The following is a 19,430-nucleotide window of genomic DNA, read 5'->3' on the forward strand; positions in this document are numbered from 1 at the left end:
CATGCTGATAATCGTTGGAGCGGATTACGTTCCCCAGGATTGTGCTGTGACGGATTTCCGCTGACTACTGCCGATTATTAGCTCTTGTTATGGCAGTTGTGAAAATTGTCACGGGTAGAACTGTTTCCCGTTCGCATAAATTTTGTACAACCTATGCACATACCTCGTTTGCAAATATCATGCATTGTTGAACCATTCCGAAAAAGAAAAACAAGAATTCGCGAGTTATTTCTTCGTCCGTCAGAACAGATGTTGCCTTTCGTAACCCTTCTCGCCCTTTCCCTTTAAAGCTAATAATTTTTTAAGAAGTTTTAAAGGGAACGTATCTTCTTCTATCCCACACGTGTCGCGTAACTTTAAGAAACTAACAAATTTATTTTCGTATAAAATAAATTCGTTTTTGCTAATCATATTTTTTAGCTGTTTCGATAAAAACAAAATGTAGAAAACAACAGATGGATAAAGCACCGTATAATCTACAATATATATAATAAGAAATTTTCTTTTTTTTCTAAAGACTTCTCTAATTAGGACTTGAAAAAAAAAAGTAAATATACAATTAGAGAAAAATAAACCAAGAATCACGGGTGAATGAATTTCTTCTTGCGAGACGAATTGTATAAGTCCACGCGCGAACGGTCTCCGTCGTGTTCAATTAGCCCTCGTTATCGCGGCTTCTGACTCGTGCAGGAAGAAGGCGTGATGTGTCGCATAACATAGAGGAGAAGGAGGAAGGGATAACATTGACTTAAATGCAGCTGAGATTTTTTCGACGCGCGCGGAACACTCGGTACATTCGTCTTCGCGTGTCGGTCTTACGGTGTATCGCGACGCATAATTGCATTTGATACGTTCCGCTACCGCAGCTCGCAATCGTAACTCAGGACGCAACACGGAGCGCGAGAATTCCCACGTGTACTTGCAAAATATTCCAATTTTCAGACACCGCTGGTGAAATCGGGATAATTGAATAGTCGAAACGCTAATTTAGATAAAACAGATTGTCGGAGTTCATTTTGGACGTAGACACTTCCCCACAATTATAACGCGTTCGATAGAACTATACATTTTCAAATCGCTTAATTAACCGCAGAATTTCTGTAACTCGTATATATTTCTACCTCGATTTTTATAAAGATACAAAAATGTTCTTACACTTTCAACGATACGTTTCAGTTCCTATCTATATTAGCGCAGAATTTTTTTGCATGGTATTATATTTTGTTTTATTATAAAAATTAATATAATATATTACAAGTAGACGTATTTATAAATCGGCCACACAAGAAGTGCTTCAGGTTCCAAATTGACACATGTGCTTATTTAAAGATTAATTACAGGATTATATGTGCAGACATAGCTAGCAAATCGCTAGTCCATACCTTTATAGATCGATATGAATGTACATAATTATGTTTGAATGTAGAATTACCGTTAGATTGATCCGATGTAATATAGGATCGAAATAATATAGAATTCAGATACATTCGAATATTCGGAATATTTTGATGCTACTAACATACTCTAATCAAAAGTTTTATACTTTAATTTGATATAAAAATATTTACATTTCAAATTTTTCCCATTTAAAAGAAGATAAAGAAAAATGATAATATCCTAAATTAAATTTTAATGTGAAAATCAATCTACATCGTTTTATTTATCGTAACTTACGTCTTTTTAAAATATAATAGTTGCCATTTCGAAACAATTTTGAAAACAATGAAAATAAAACATAATAACGAGCCAATACTTTATATTTTTAAGATATTGGAGCTTTTGGAACAAAATAGCGATATAAATCATTTTTTTTCATTTTGAAAAACATAAAAGTTTTCGTCAGAAATATACCTGTTGTAAAATTCAATCGCTTTATTGCAATACTATTTTTATAATTCAACAAAGCAAACAATCCACCATTTTATACCATTCCAGAAACACGTTCAACGGAATGTCGAACTTTTATTTTTACCGCCTTACGCCACGCTATTTCGTCCAATGTGCCTCGTACGCTATACAGCTTCGTAAAATATTAAAATTTCTTTGACGTGAAACATGAGAACGCGAACACGACTGTATGCTATTCGAGATGCTAAATAATAAGTAACGTTGTTACGCACCTTTGTACGTGGATGAAGTTTAAGCCGCGAAACAGTCAACTGTGCGATTTCGCTATTAACGCGTCTTTATATCTCCGTTGTCTCCAAGGTTTTAACTTACAATTCAATGTCTAATCGATAGGTAGATTGTATGTTTCGAAAGAGTCTTGTGTCCGGTAATCCTTCAAAATTACTATTATTTTAAAATTAAAAGATACGAACCGCTAAATATCCACTACACAATTTACTACAAGTTTAACATAAGTCCATCTAGCGCCATTGCAAGCGTACGACTGACTTGCCATAGCATGGATTATGGCTTATATAACGAATGCTAAGGGTGAGGATATAGTCTCTCTATCGATTTCTTAAAGAATGAAAAATGATCGCTAACGTTGACAACTGGTCGAGTGTCAAGGTACAAACAATGGTAACTTCCGAGGTAACATGACCTATACAAGAGTCGTTTAAAGCACAGTGAGAATAAAGCTAGAGGTTCGTAGTAAAAGGGCACATCTCTGCAGCATCGCGTCAGCGCCCATTTATCGCGAGACACTGTATGTCATCTGCAAAACACGTCCCACTCTATCGCCAGAACATCCCACGTCGGAATGCATGCTGATAGCGAAAAGACAACGGACTGCATTAACGTATAAAGATTTAGAAAAACCGCAATAAGAAAAAATGTAAAAAAAAAAATTTCTATCCTCTAAGATCAATCGTAATAAAAAATTCACATATTCTACAGCTTAAAGCTAAAACAGCTTAATAAATGTCAAGCCTTTTATTTCCAAGATATAATCATTTTATTCTCTATCGCTCTATTTTCCTCCCCTTGATATAGTAGAAGAGAGAGTTAAAATTTATTGTATGTGTGGAACGCGCGTCAATCATTTAACTGCATTCGTTACACGTCCCGCGTTATAATTCTGAGTTTAACTTTCATTATTGAAAGTAAGTTTGGCTAAAACTAGCCTTCGTTAATATTAATCATCGGAGAAAGTAAACGGACATTTCAATTTAATACCTCTATCTATTCAAGCCCTATACACTAGCTGCTCTTACGCGTAACGTCATCGTGTATTACGCCCTTATCGATTTTCTTTCAACTGGAATAACTCGCGCTTGCCATTTAGTTGCAACGGCTGTTTAAAAATAGCATCAAATTATTAATTGGCGTCTATAAACCGTAATAACCCACATTCACCCGCAGGAAGCAAGAATCTAGCGTTTCGATTTTTCCGCTCTGATTAGCGTCTCCTGGGTATACGGCCCGATCTTTTTTTTGCTTCCATACGTCCCGATTATTTTGTTCTTTTAAAGATTTTCCTTCAACCCGAAATGATTTAATCGTATTATTCACGCAATCCTTTTGCTTCGAGTGCAATGCTCGTTAAACGAAAGATCACGTTACTTTATCGCTTTGTAAAACGGAGAGAGAGATTTATTTATTCTTTTGCTTTTCCCTTTTTTTTTTTTTTTTACAACCGCGAGAAGGGAATGCCTGTGCATTTCGAGGAACGTAACGAGCTTATTCTATCTCTGAAACGGGGAAAAAAAAATATCTTCGTGGATCATCGCGTTTGACAAAAAAATGTAAAAAATCGCGTGTTTATATGCATCAGCCGCGACGATCAAACGGCTAAAGCGATTGAAGCAACGTGTACGGTCGCTACATTTGTACCCATTTGATATCAAACGTTTGCTTTTCCGTTCCGCGAAATTGTGGAAACCCAAGCTGATTTAATTCTTCCGCGGATATATAAAAAAAATTTTCTTTAATAAAATATAAAAGAAGATCTTTAATACAGAAATTATCATAATTTAAAAGTTTACGCAATATTGTTTCAACCGTCAGAAAATCAATGAAAAGGGATAAACATAATTCGAATTTTTTGAAAGAGTAACTTTAGAGATCGATATCTTTATTAATAGACGGTGAAAATACGAATTTTATATTGTCATAGACAGTTACCAGCATCGATATCGATATTGACATCAATATCAAACCGTTTACAATAACAATAAAGAAATTTTAAAACTACTACAACGTATACTTGATCCATTTTTCACCGAAATTACATTTAACACGAATCGCTCCGTTAAGCCCTTGATATACGATATATTGCAATAAAACATATATTATTGTTTTTGCAAGTGTATTTTATATGCAAAAGGGGAAATCATTTTTCATTAGTTTGCGTGCGCGCGTATAAATGGAAATGTAATTTAATAAAACTTGAAAAATCCGAAATTTTTCTCTGCCACATTCCGTAGGATTAATTTGAGGTATTTTTCACGTTTCGCTAGATCGCGAAGAATGGTCGGCTTTTTGGTTGTATCAGCAATTACCAAACACTCCGCGCACCCGTTGCAGCACACGCAACATATATATATATATGCAATAAGTACAACGAATATATATGTATATATGTGTATATATATATATATATATATATATATATACCAGTATACCATAGTTATGCACTCAGTTTCTCTATATGCCACTACTATTGTACAGCATGACTAATTATACTTTAGCCCGCGGCAGATCTCGTTGCACGGCTTCACAAGAGGCGGAAAGCACCCTATTAAACCTCAGGCTTCGGCTACCCTCCGCGCGAACGAGAAAACCGCGAGACGTCAGTACGATTACGCCGGGCATAAGAAAGGGGCGTTCGTGCACTCTAATCCTCGATCTTTCTACTTTGTTTTCTTATTCTTAGTGGTTGGTTTAGTCTATATTTGGCATCCTTTTCAAAAACGAGATATACTTAATACTTGCAGCAATTAATATTTAATATTTCTCACATGATGAAATATGTTTGATAATTTAAAAAAAAAACACACAAAATAATAAATAAAAAGATATTTTTAATCGCCATTTTCTAATTAGAGCTACCTTGAATAAAGAATGAGATTTCAAATCAAACAACGTGATATTATGTATAATGTAATAACTTAAAAAAAAAGTTATAGAAGTAATTCTTTTTATCTTATGTGTGAAGCGCTATAGGAAGCGATAGGAATGGCATAGGATATGCGAAAAATTAGGACGCCGTCAGTTACGCTTTTAATCTTTTAGGTATTTATTTAAACAAATCCCAACATTCCAAACATTGATAGATGTATATACGTGTGGGTGCGTTTTTGTGTTTGCGCTTTTCATAAACATAATATAGATCATGGCAGCATAGTCGGATATCCCTTTGGCTATCTATATTATGTCCATAGCGTCTCCTTACTTTTTTCGCTTGTTAATTCTGTATATATACCCACTGTCACAAAAGTACCGCCATTTCTTTCATCTACGGATCCTCTAATTAAGTTGCTTTCTCTCATAAAGGACTTAATTGAATGTCTTCAAATCTTTTATATCATTTTCTAAATATCCTGAAAGGTAAGAGGCTTTCTTCGTCATTAGTAGTTTTGCTAATTAGCAGCTCGATACTCCAAAAAAATCATCCCTTTTCGATCATTGAAAACTCAACGATGGCTTGAATTTCAACATTTCCATCGAGAAAGAATCGATTTCCGATCGACTGAAGAATTTGCAAACGAAAGGAACAGCGGTAGTAAACAGCTTTGACGAGGCTCGATCATCACCTTTGCCTGTCGCGCAAATGACAATGAAACTTTACCATCTCCATGGGGAGGTACGATGCAAATGAAGCTAATTTAACGATCGAATCCAAATTCGACGAAGAGCTATCTGTTTACGTAGTACTTCTCGGATCGATCGCAAACGGTTTCTCGATTTATATAAAGAGCGTTTCAATACTCGCTCTCAATTATCTTTATATACGCGATATACACACATACCTTAACATTGTCAGCGTTTCGCCGTTAGACGATGATGCACGCTAGTGCAATCGAATTAATTATGGCAAGATTCCCCGTGACTAAGTTAATTAGGAGTTAGGTTACTTACGGTGTGGCCCCTCGCGCGATTTCTCTTCCTCATTTGCTCGAAAAGTCTTACGGTCGCAGGGGTGCTTACGACGATAACGCTTTTGTCCGTCTTCTTTATTTGATGCTTTTGCGATGGGCATATTTTTTTCGAGTCGTAATTCAATGCTTGTTCTGATTTCCGATTACATTATTCCATCAAGAAGTATTGTGTGTTCCATTACATGCGTAACGCGACAAATTAAAATCAAAATTTGCCCGAATCCAAAAACTGTTTTTTTTTTTTTTTCCCCATATAAAATGCGTTTCTCCAGTTTATATATAGTATTTTAAGATTAGAATCTTTGGAAAAATTTTGCATCGATATTTAATACTAACTTCTTAATATTAATCTTTAAAATATTGCTTGGTAAATTTGGACTTTAGATGCCACTTATCTGTAACAGTTTTGAAAGATGAAGAAAAGATAAAATAATTAAATCGAAATCGATAATTAAATCGGAAATAATAACATCGTGTGTGTGTGTGTGTGTGTGTGTGTGTGTGTGTGTGTGTGTGTATTAGTAACCAGTTTGACACGTCTAAGCACCCCAGAAAGAAACATAAATTAGAATGGATCCGAATACTTTTCGCCTTCAAACTATCATATTTCCAATATTGCGTAAAATTTACAATGTACAGGTGACTCTCAAAGGGTTGAAACTTTAACTCGTCCTTTATACTAAGCTTCATTATTATTTAATTATGTAATTATTTAATTATTTAATTATTTAATTATTAAAAGCTGAAAGTAAACTGTATTGTTACGAAGAAAATACAATTCTTGTTATAAAAAATAAATCTGTTGTAGAATCTGTTGTGGAATTCACTAAAATGGAAAGATACTTTTAAATCAATTTGACCAAGTAAAAACTTAAATAAATATTTAATGGAATAAATTAACTTTAAGCGTCTGCACGAGTAAGTTCATCTACAACTAGGAATTCATTTATATTATAGGACAATCTCCAATTGGTCGAAAGTAGGAACTCTTTATCTAAATGCTTTTCTTTCAAGAAAAGTCGTCAAAAAGTTGTAGCAAATTTATAACTTTCTAAAACAGCGCAACTTTCTCTTTCTCTTTCCAGCCCATAGGTGAATATTAAAGTTAGAGAAAACTTGTACAGCAATACTTTCTGACAAATGTATATGTCATAAAGATATTTGAGTATATAACGTATAACACAGATATATATATATATATAGTCTTTTTTAACAAAATGCTAAAACTTCGCGTATCGAATTTTTCTCCACAAATGCAATTTTACGTTACACAGCGGCAATTGTTAAAACAAATATGGAGAGTCACCTGCATCCTCTCAAGTACTCCCCGTTGCCATTAAACCGTTTATACCTATCTCGTCTCATACGTGTTCTAATTCCTTGTATAAGATTACACACGTACATTCATACACAAACATTTGCCCAATTACACCATTACAAGAGTCATCATTTTATAGAATTCATTTTCTTTCCCATCCTTTCTTGCTTGCTCTTTTTTCTCCATCTTTTTATTCTCTTTACTATATCATGCATTTCTTCACACACATACGTATCGATAGCTAGTCATTCTCGTCGTTTTATGAATCTAAAAGTTAAAGTCCAAGACTACCAATTCCTCAATTAATTCCATTTAGTGTTATGGCAAATCCGGACCGAATTAGCCCGAGTTGGCACCACGACAGGTACCGTATATATCCTGCCGTGAGATGTGTGTGTGTGTGTGTGTGTGTGTGTTTTATGCCCTTTGCATTTTTTTTTTATTCCTGAGATTATATGAATCCCCCATTTTACACAACAACCACCGGATCGAAAAGTCAACGAACGAACGTCAGACAATCCGTGAATTTCAAGTGTCAGACGTTACCGTCCTCGATGGACGGACGAAGATTCACGTCTCGGAAGGGACTATTACGAATCTCCCGTCTGTTCCGTAGTATTCGCATTCATCGAATCGTGTTGCAAGATGCGGATCACAACCCGGAAACCTCATTAAGAAACTTCTCGAAACAAAGCACACTTCCCTAACACTTACACACGACACACTGTACAATGTTCGATTTGTAACGAGTAAAAATTGTTTCGATTTCTCTTCAAGATGTACACACTCGTAGCGAAGATCACGCGAGTAACATTAAGTTTGATCGTAAGCTAAACGCACTTGTTAGAGTGAGTAACGCGGAATACAAGCTTTGAGAAGAAGAACGCGCGGGTATTGGAAAGAGAATTATGTTCGCACGCGATAACGACAGAAAGCATCAACGCGAAAGCGATGGCGTTTTTATCTTGTACAACAAGTCAACCGATGCGAATCACAATACATGCTATATTTATTCATTTTGAAACGCGAAAATAATGTGAGAAAACGATAAAATTTCATTAGAGAAACGAAATTCGCTTTGACAGTGATTGAGAGAGCGTACCTTCTCGCGCTTCGAGTATCCGATTATAATCCGAGTTCAAAGACGCCCTTCGCTACACTTGATCTCGATCGACATCCTCTCTCATTGCACCCTCGTGCTCTCGACAAACCGCCTACTCTTCAACATCAAAGTTCTCAAGAGACCGAAACCCCCTCTTCCTCTTCCCCGTCTATCACACGGAGATCTCTTGAATCTGCACGCGCTTCTTCGCGCTACCGGGTGTCCCAGGCTGCCGGAGGATACCGGGGCACGTGAGACCGACGTTGGGTGCCGGAGCCTTGGGCGGAGGTGGCGGTTCCGGCAATTCCTCGTTCTCGTCCTCGCTGTCGTGATGGCGAACGCCGCCGCCGCCAACATCGCTGACCTCGTCCATCCGGGCGATAGTAGCATCTACGCAGGGCGATGGAGTGCGAGTACGCTGGATGCACGGACTCTTGCTGTACGACGGCGGTTCCAGAATTCGCTTACCGCCACCGGGCGGCGGCGAGCACTGGAATTCCTGCAGCTGCAGCTCGAGCTCTTGCACGAGTTTTGCCTTGTGCGGCGGCAGCATCGACGACGGCGGGTCTATCGGATTCATAGAGGACGATAGTCGCTGTTTCCCCGAGGTGTTCATGCCTGAACAACCGGCCTCCAATAGCTCCTCCTTCTTCTTGTTGCCGAAGGCGCTGCCGCCAGACACGTTCCGGTCGCGCTGATGGTAGATCCCCGCGAAAATAAGGATGTTGAGCAACAGCAAAAATACACCCACCGCGATGGTGACTGTAAGGGCCGTGGTGTAACTCTGATAGTGACTGGACGCCAGCTTGCGCAGAAGATTATTGGGAGCCGGGCCCAGATTTGAGTGCTGCAACGTTCGCGAGGTTGTAGGCGTTATGGTCGTAGCGACGGTCGCGTTCGGGGTGCATTCCGTGGTCGATAGCGCGGTAAGTATCGAGGACGGTTCCGTGGGGGATGGCATGGGTAGCGGGGGTGCAGGTAGAGGCACGGCCGTGCTCTGCGGACGCACCGGACCTTCGTAAAGGTTGGAACCATCCGCGAGATGATGATGTCGCATGTTGATCTCGTAGCCCGGCCGATGCAGCTGCGGCAGCAGGTTCAGCCAAAGGGACATCTTATGGCCTCTATAGTGCGAGCGCATTTCCGGGCTATGGCCGGCCTCCAAATATAACTGGTTTATAGAATCGTACGAATCCCAAAACGGCGGACTCGTCGTCAAACCGTTCTCCAGTCCGGAGGACAAAGGACTCGCGCCGTTTGGATCCCTAGAACAACGAGCGTAACCGCGACCCTTTGACAAGTGGACAGATATCTATCGCGCGATTAATTCGACATTCTCTCCCGTTATTCATATGTTGCCTTATTTTAATTTACGAAAAATTTTACACGAAGAATGTTTTCCAAAACAAAATAAAATAATAATAATAATTTATTTTTTATAATAATTAGTTTTTAACGATAATTCTTATAAAATAATTAATAAATATTGTTACGTTATCACAACTAATTATTCATAATAATTAAGAAAGCTTCTAGATAAAGAGATAAAAAATTAGAAAGTTTTGCGTTGCGCGATCGTCTAAGCGAACGTCTCGCGTCTCTGTGCGATGATTGATTCGCTATTGATAAAATTCCGGTGAGAAAATCCACCGTGTCGATGACAGACAGGGTAATCATCTAGAATCTAGATAGCCACCGATTCGCAATTAGAGAAGCCAAAATCACTTCGCGTCTTCTCAGCTAACAACTCTACTCTACTTCGAGATTGCGAGCTTTCGCTGAGCGCGTTAACGGCCTTTGCGGGAGTTTGGCTCCAAAATCCTTTCACAGCTGTAACTTTACTCTACTACCGCTACCAGCCTGCAGATTCTCCTCGCGGAGAAGGTAATCCAAGTATACGCGATGCTTAAGTTCTGAAGAACTTTGAACTGGGTGAATTAACGAGCGAGGTTCACTTATCCGATTAACCCTTTCGCACCTTGTTATTTCGTTCGCCGTGTCACCGATTAATGACAATTAATAGTCCTATATAATATTTTATTTTAAAAAATATTAATTAGATAATACTTGAAATTTTTTGCGAGATTTTCGCAAACTTCATCATAATTAAAAAAATATGAAATATTTACATGTTTTTATATTTCTTACGAAACTTTTGAACTTTGTTTCCAAATATCGATACATATATTAATTAATGATATCAATTTAATAGCCGGAGAGAACAATAGGGAAGAGAACTTACCCGCGTTTCACAAAGTTAACCAAGTAATGCACGAGTAGCTTGGACAGATTCTCGTCGGCGAGAGTGTAGTTGCCAAAAAGGGTAGGTAGCGCGGACGTGACTTCCCCGCGGAGAAGAGGTATACCCAGGAGATAGGGTACTTCCTCGCCCCTTTGACTCGGTCGTTCGGCGGGCTGAAAGTGCAGGAAATAGCCCCGTCCCTCCGAGGCAGAGTGAAGTAGAGCCAGTCTGAGGAGCGGCGCGGCGACTTGGCCGTCTCCGAGGAGAGATAAGAGGCCATCGCAGATCGCCACGGGACTCTGCTCGCCCCGCTCCCAGTCGGTGTACTCGTTCCGAAGAGTCGAATAGATTTCATGCAGATGATACCGATAGGTGTTCCGGACGTAAGTGCGCAATATACGATCCCTCCTAGTTTCGTTGAAGCCGTTCTGCGAATGAGTTGCTTGTCTTTACGACGCGGAAATATTGTAGTAGCGAATCGTACAAATGTTGATCCCGCAAGAAACAACTTTTTTTTTCTTTTTCTTTTTTTTTTACCACAGATTTATCTTACAGTATAAAACAATTTCTTTTTATTTGCTAATTATTATGAGAATAATTATCGGCAGATTTCACTAGTGCAAATAAACAAATCACGTTTTGCTGCATCTGCGTATGGATTATTGATTCAAATACCATTGTAGAGTAGGAAGATGCATGTCATATACATATAATGCGACTCAGTGACCGTGACCATCGGAGAGTCAATAATATCCGGGACTATCGGAGAGATTCATAATGCGATGGTGTAAAGCTCATCAATTTGTCAAATTATATCCCATTGATGTCAATTACATATTATGCACATGAAGAGTCGATCATTAATCGCAAAGAAATCACTTCCGCTCAAATACAATTTTCTCGATAAAATCGATACAAAAATAAAAGAGCGTACGCAAATAATAATATCAGAAGAAAAAAGAAACAGATTAAAAAGTTCTCAACTTTTCATTTCTTTTTTTCTTAAACAGATATTATGAAATACTTTGTAAAAAATGATCCTTCAGCAAGAAGAAATGTAAAAGCGAGCACAATACACGATACAGAGAGTTAACGTATTATCATACGTATTTTGTATATATTTTTTTATCCGATGCTTTCCACAAATCAATTCACGCTGATGTAAAAATATGTACCTGTAAATCTTCCTCGGTGAAATTTACCCAGGCTTCCTCGGACGTCAAACCAAAGAGTAAATCACGATTGCCAAAGTCCGCGAACTCAGCGCCGGGCCCGGGTACGATCGGCATTAGTCCCGAAGAAGAGGCAGTGGGCTGAAAGTTCTGATCAAACGATTCTTTTGACGTTTAAGAATAAACGCGCGTATCGATGAACTTCACACGCAACACTTTCATTTTAAATCCTCCCCGTTTGTTCTCTCTCTCTCTCTCCATCCACCTCGTCGTTGCGCTAAATAAATCTCTATCAATCGGGAAATGTAATAAAAATATTGCGCGTTGCAATTTTATTTCCTCGTAATATCGGATATTGTATTTAGCTATTGTATGTTTGATCGTAGATAAAAAACGAAGACAATGAGATTTTCGATAGAAACATTTGATTTTTTTCTCTTTTTTTTACACATCTTCAATAAAGTTTACGCGCGTTCGTTCATTCGTCTTTTCCCATCCGCGTTTACCGGATCATGATATGCGCGACGGGTGCGAGTAACCAGATAGACTATCAACGGATGAGTTAACGGAGCATGTACGAGGTACTAGCTGTTACGAATTCTCGAATCCGTCATCCGTCAACCGGCTGCCCGTTCAATTAGCAGATTCATCGTTTACTTGTCGTCTCGTTCGCTCTTGCGCAAAATCAATACGCCGGCCGTCGACGTCAGGCTAATATCCGCATACTATTGCAACATTTGCGAATTCCGTAATATCTAAACGAAACGTGCATCGATGTCAATCGATTGTCTGTTTGTTTAGCCCTATTATATTTAATTACGTCGCGTATCAAGCGATATAGAAATCCCACGCGTAATTTGCGTTTGAACAGCCAACGCTAAACGACATATGTATATCTCCACGGAATGCGGAGAATGTAAATGCAAATTTTATGAAAAATGATTTAACATCCAAAGCGACGCGAAACTGAAACGCTGCGTTGGACGTCCCGAAACGACAGACAGCATTAGCGATGTCACGTACAAAAAAAAAAAAAAAAAAAACGCTAGAAAAATATTATTATGATATTTTTATTTATATATATTTTCGACAAGATATCAACTTTAATCTCAGTTTATAACTGATTCACGGTCTCCTTCCAATACCAATTCAAAAATAGATAAACATTCAATTAAAAGTGCAATAAAAATTAATAATAATTTAAAAAACCGAACAACCGAAACAATCAGCCGAGCAAGGTATTATTTATAGATCATAAAATAAGCGGAAACGGTTCATGACGTATTACTTTTCTTATCTCGAGACTATCGAGATTATCGAGGCAAATAGTCTCACCTGATTGATCGTGGGTGGTAGAACGGCCCCGTCGATAAAGGGTGCGAATCCGGAAGTGAATCTCGGCGGATTCAACTCCACCTTCAGTAGTTCATCCACGTTTCTCAAACGAAGGCACGATGCGATATCGTCGGCTTCGACGTCGCCGGGACATCCGATTTCTTCGGCGACTCGTCGCTTCACCGTCAACGGATCTCGCTGGACTGCCCATGGCGAGAGAGCCGAACCACCGAGTAAGATCACCCTCCCGATCAATTCTGCAATGTGTTCGAAAAGACTGGCGCTCTAATCACGACATAACTAATAAAAAATTTCAAGAATGCCTGATGAATCTCTAATCATATTTTACGAGCAGCAATTTATATTTAATATATTTTATATTAGCGTTTCATTATTTTAAAATCCAATATTTTGTAAAAACAGATTAGTCTTTTATTATTTCGCGATACAAAAGCTTCCGGATTTTAGATATATATTATTAAATTTTCCCTCTATATATAACGAGCTTAAACGCGAAGCGAATGAACCAATTCCAATTAGCATATTTCTCTTTACAGACGGTTGCGCCAACGTCGGTCAAAGTGTTTAAACATAATCAAATCAATTTTTCTCCTTTGTAAGCAAGACTACAATTTATGAGAGAACTGCGACTCGGAACATTCTGTCTCGTAATCTTATCCATAATACGGATAAGAAGAAGGAATGTTATCAATCTCTCTTCTCGGGGGATAACGGAGGATAACGTATTCATAAAATGTAAAGCATAATGTAAAGCGCATAATGTAATATCGCTTTTACCTGAATCAATAAAAAACTAAAAAAATCAAGTCTACGGACACACGTTGTAAAAAAAAAAAAAAAAAAAAAACTTGTGACATATGTTTACACAGTTTGCGCTTCTATATGTATAAAATGTGTAACGGATATATGCAAACGTCAGCTGCAAATGCAACCGACGCGACGGCGTGTTAACTACCGTTGATCGACATACGCGCAATCCGCTGTTGGCCGCGAAATGATTAAAAAACGCCTTACCTTTCGCCATAGGGGAGACGGCTAAAAAATTGGCGAGAGCCGCACCGGTACCGTGGCCCAGCAACGCCAGTCGCTCAGGATCACCGCCGAAAGCGCCGAGATTCTCGCGCAGCCAATGAAGTCCTGCCACCAAATCCATCAATCCATAATTACCTTGCGCGCTCCCCTTCGTTCCGGTTTTCAGAAAGCCTGTTAATGTCAATGCGCGTCTAAATTAGAAGGGCGACTCATTTACACTCGCTAGACGAATCGCGTCGATACGCGCACCGCTACTTTCTATGGTATACTTTACTACTCGACGAGATATACGTACTATTGTTATCGCGAGGAAATGGAAATTATCATTGAAAAAGCTTTGGAGATTCCTTCCTATTTCGAGAAGGCTACTTTTCTCATACCTCTCAATCTTTCCGATACGAATACAATAGAACGATTGAATCTTGCACTAATTGCGAATTTCCATTAAACTCGAATCTAATTACTTCTAGTAGTTATTTTAATAGAAAGAAATACTTGATCTATTTAATTATTATCAAGTTAGTTATCATTGTAGAGCGAGAGAAAAAGCCAAGATATCTACGTATGTACGTATAAACGTAGTTATTGTCATGACGAATGAGGGAAATCGGAGGGCAAAACCGGATTAAAATTAAACATTTGCTCGTCAGCACTCAATACCGCTTGTTTCAATTTGCTATATCGACTCTCCTACAGACTTGTCACTCTGATTCGCCATCTGCCTGGGAGGCGAGTTTTTCATTCCACGCCGATTCGCCTTTTAATCCCATTTACATATTCGTTGGTATACTAGTGCCAAATCTTAATTACATTCGTATTTAATACCAGAGAGAAATATCGTCGAGTGATATCAAATCACATTGTAAATAATACGAAATAAATGTTTCTACTGTTATATTAATAAAAAATACATTTTATGAGAAATACAAAAGCAGATGGTTTGTCTCGACAATTATCATGTATTTAATTATTTATTTATTTATTCTATCGCGATGCAGCGATGCGGAATCGATTAAAAGTATATTTAATATTTTCAAAGAAGCTATCAGTATTAATGGAATGGATGTTAACATAAATATAAAAGTAAATGGCACCAAACAATAAAAAAGCACGACTAAACGAAATAGCAAGAAAAAAAACGGAAGAAATCGGCTGACCGCGCACAATATTGGATAACGCTACAAGCATTGTTTCGCTTCAATGTTGAACAAAACGCATACGGAACTGCAGCATACTGACAAAGAGGAACGCGAAACCCCAACTCCGGTATAGCGAAAATACGGCGTATCGATATCGAAAATCGTTCCACTGAATGCCTTGGGCTTCTTTCATGAATGGGAAAACGGTGTTGTAAACACATCTGCATATCTTTCGAATAATATCGTTGTTTATCGTTTTATACATGATTAGACACACACACTCGAACCTTTAAACATTGCACACCTACAAAAATACCGTGTAAAAATAGACACAGATATACACTATTGTAATGTGCAAAAGATGCGATATAAAAATCGTAAAACTGCAAAATAAAGGTATAAATTTTTTAGATAAGTTAACGCAAAATTGTAGTTCTTTTAATTTTTCACCGTATTATAGAATATTTATTTATATCGAAAAAAAAGAACGATATCCAAATAAATTCCGTTTACGGATTAATTAAAAAATGAGAATCTGGAAGTGGGGAATCTGGCAGCTAACAATAAGAACCAAGGCGGGATTATTGATGCGGAGACTCTTTGTTGTTAAATTTCATTGCCAAGTATGCATTAAAAATATATGTTTTCAACCGTATTTCGTTTCATCTTAAGCATAGATAACAGAATATAAAAATCAATTATACATTAAAAACTTTAATCTGTGCAATACAATGAAAAATCCAATGAAATGAAATGAATAAATGACAAGTAACACTGAAAAACGACTTAGGATAAAACTCAGGATAAAATTTTTAATACAAAATTAATTTTTATATTTTGTTATCTATACACGTTATATATGAAGATAGACAAAAAAAAACAGTCCGAAACGTATATACTTGTCAATGAAATTTAACAACAAAAAGTTTGCGCGCTAATAAACGCGCCTTGACTCTTATTTGCCAATCTCGCCACTTGCAATTAGTATCGTTAGTACATTGAACCAATTGCTGATATTATTAAAAAATGACATTTATTGAAAAATCAGATAAATTCGAGCGAGACTAAATTCGTTTAATTTTTTTCGCTGCACGAATGTCAATAATATTTCACACGGTCATTCTTGCAACGCAGCGCGGTTCAAATTACGCGCATGATATTTAACAGACGCTCAAAAAGCCGTGCGACCATGCGAAACGAGCGCGAAAATCTACTCGTACGGAAACACCCGGACCTTACGTATCCCCTTCTTCATCCTCATTAAACTCCCTTTGTTTCTTCCCCTTTGTTCCCATTTTTAATTTTGGCACACGCACACGCACGACTGCCTTGAAAATGCGCCTTATAACTCATTGCTGTTATCCATATTCGAAAGGCGGATATTCGTCGCGTTTTTAAAGTCTCAACTAACGCGCGCACAGATAACAACCCTCGAAGGAAAGAATTCCTCTATACAACCGCGCGGAAAGTAATCTGGTAAAATTTCGATAAAACTTTTTTCCCTCGACTGCCGCGAGTAATGAGATCATTCTTTTAAATCTGTGAAAGAACAAAAGAGCTAGTTGCGCGCACGTGATAAACAAAGCAAGGTAAACTTGGCGTATTTTACAATATAATCCGAAAACTTTCTATAAGCTCATTCTCTTGCATACAAAATGGAGAGTGTTATCCGATTTTCGCGGATTGTTCGCCATTGTTGTACGCTTAAGACAATAATTTCTTGGCACATCGCGAATACTGATTAAAGTATCAATTTGTTAATCGTCGAGAGATGCTTTCGTCGACTTAAGAAAATGGTCGCTCCAATCTTGTGATTTTTTGCGTAAACGAAAGACAAGATTAAAGTCATATATGTATATATATTTCATTATTATTATTATTATAACGTTAGCCATTATTATTCTTAAATATTTATAAATTTTTATAAATAACGGATAAGAAAAAAATCTCATTTTCTGACAAAGCGACATAAGCAACAATTCTTTCAGAGACGTTGTTTTGTCTTTTCGCAAACGATTGTAGTAAACGTAGAACGGTTGCAAACGATCAAATCAAATAACCGCAAACGTTTGCAAGGCGTAGTTTGTATTCTGAAACGGCAGAAAATTGAGAAAGTTTGTCTCAATGAATAAATGCTACCAGCTTACCAAGCACACCAAGACGAAAATTGATGGAGACGACAATAAGACGTCCGTGAGCGGCCAGGGCGGTTCCGTCGAACAAATTTCCCGCACCCCAAGAATAGGAATCGCCATGAATGAGAAGGAGAACTGGCAGCGAGTCCGCGACACTACCTGCAACACCAGAAAACATTCTACCACAACATCTGTCTACGAATATTCATGATAAATGTATAAAAAAATAGCTAAATATAATAAATGTAAAAAGTTTTTTGTTCTTTATAAAGTAATAAATAATATGTTTTATCCGACATTAATTGTGCAAAATTATGCATCGATTCTCTTCATCTCAGATAACAGAATATTCAACAAACAAATACTCGTCGTCAAAGTTAATAAATATCATATTGTCTGAGTCGTGTAATTCATATTGAATTAAAATCTACTCTTTTGATTTCGGCGGTATATATATTTTCAGAATCTTCTTCATTAATCTAACGTCAAAAAAAAAATATTTGATGGCAATTTAAGTTACAATCTGTGAATACAATCCTCTTCGATCTTAAAATATTCTCTGTCAAACAATATTAGGCCAGCTGAAAATATGAACGAAAATATGACACAACTATAATATAATATAATGAGTGACAATTACGTTTCTTAAAAACTAGGTACCGTCAGATAAAAATGTTGAAGCACTTAATCAAAGAGCGGCTTTCCTAAACGCGAGAAATGTGTCTTATAGATTAAACTTATATAACTTTATAAGTCCATTGCTTATCAATATTAATACGATATCGTTATCTAATTCTGAACTTTTCGATCATACATACATATTACCTATCATTAATTACGTTACAAAAAATAGATCACATGGAAAATATCTTCCGCTTCCTATATGATTCAAATAATTATAATAGCGTGTTTTTGATAAGTACTATAAGTCCAATCCATTTTCAATATTGCATTTACATAAAAGAATGTAAATTTTACGATACATATATGCAAATATGGTTGAGCGATTGAAATATTATAAATTATGAATTAAAAATTTAGCTATATATTCAAATGAGAAATATTGATTTATACATAAATAAATATTGAAAAAAAAATTTTATGAAATTATTCTCGTGCAAAATCTCTCTAGCAAATCAATATCTTTCTCTCTCTCTCTCTCTCTCTCTCTCTTTCCTCTCTGTCGATCACGATGTCCGTAACGCAATCGCAATCAAAATATAATCATTCCGGGAACAAACTATCATGTGCCGAGTTAGGTGATGGCAGACGAGACACCTGTTGCGATTCTGATAGCGCACGCTAAACGACAGATAGTTAAGTAGGTGAACGAGGCAACGACCTTCGTGATTTCGCACTGTGCATGTTTTTCCATTGAAAACTGTGAAAATGTGCATTCCTGTTCGCGATTGTCGCATCGTATCTCGAAACTTTTACGAGCGACTCGGTATTTTTATCGCTTCCTGAGTGCCGATTCATCTTTGTTGCGCCCAAAACGCTTTAAACTTATAAAATATAGATTTTTTTTACGGATAGTAAAGTGTGAGATATCTCTTTTAAATAATTTTTTAAATAATCTTGGATCTTTACTGCGCTGTATCTTTTTTAATCTGTTCGGAGAAATAATAATATCTCGATGATTACTTTAATTTAAAAAAATGTATAAAAGAGTTGTACCATATAACTAGGGTTGCTAGATTTGAAAATCCCCAATGGAGGATACAAAGCAGTTTTGCTAAAAAAAAATAGAGAGGCGATGGAATGGGCAGACAGATGAAAATGAATAAATATTATAGTCCCAATTTTATATTTATATATACAGGACGTATCTGAAATGATGCACTAAACTTTAGGAGCATATTCTAAAGGTCAAAATAAGACAAA

General features: G+C 37.2%; 2 protein-coding genes across 7 annotated transcripts in view; both read right to left on the minus strand.

Moving 5' to 3' along the window:
• Positions 1-2,385, minus strand: part of Nha1 (Na[+]/H[+] hydrogen antiporter 1) — a 29,709-nt gene extending 27,324 nt beyond the window's left edge. For 2 of the 4 annotated variants that reach the window (XM_070307855.1, XM_070307856.1), the window contains exon 1: positions 2,121-2,372. The gene's annotated coding sequence lies outside the window, so the exon portion shown is untranslated. Of the gene's footprint in view, positions 1-2,120 lie in introns of all 4 variants that reach the window. The other 2 variants (XM_070307857.1, XM_070307858.1) reach the window with 2 other exon arrangements.
• Positions 2,386-5,149: 2,764 nt separating this feature from the next.
• The window catches only part of LOC138940015 (neuroligin-1), a 36,475-nt gene continuing 22,194 nt past the window's right edge, over positions 5,150-19,430 (minus strand). For all 3 annotated transcript variants that reach the window (XM_070308469.1, XM_070308470.1, XM_070308467.1), the window contains exons 3-8: positions 17,559-17,705; positions 14,255-14,443; positions 13,220-13,476; positions 11,888-12,034; positions 10,713-11,140; positions 5,150-9,735 (exon numbers count right to left, since the gene is read on the minus strand). In XM_070308469.1, coding sequence (XP_070164570.1) covers positions 8,643-9,735; positions 10,713-11,140; positions 11,888-12,034; positions 13,220-13,476; positions 14,255-14,443; positions 17,559-17,705 — 2,261 coding nt within the window. In that variant the 3' untranslated portion in view covers positions 5,150-8,642. The remainder of the gene's footprint in view (positions 9,736-10,712; positions 11,141-11,887; positions 12,035-13,219; positions 13,477-14,254; positions 14,444-17,558; positions 17,706-19,430) is intronic.

The sequence above is a fragment of the Polyergus mexicanus genome, unplaced genomic scaffold (assembly GCF_030449975.1).
Source record: "Polyergus mexicanus isolate NDT 795.1 unplaced genomic scaffold, iyPolMexi1.0 SCAF_15, whole genome shotgun sequence".
NCBI lineage: Eukaryota > Metazoa > Arthropoda > Insecta > Hymenoptera > Formicidae > Polyergus > Polyergus mexicanus.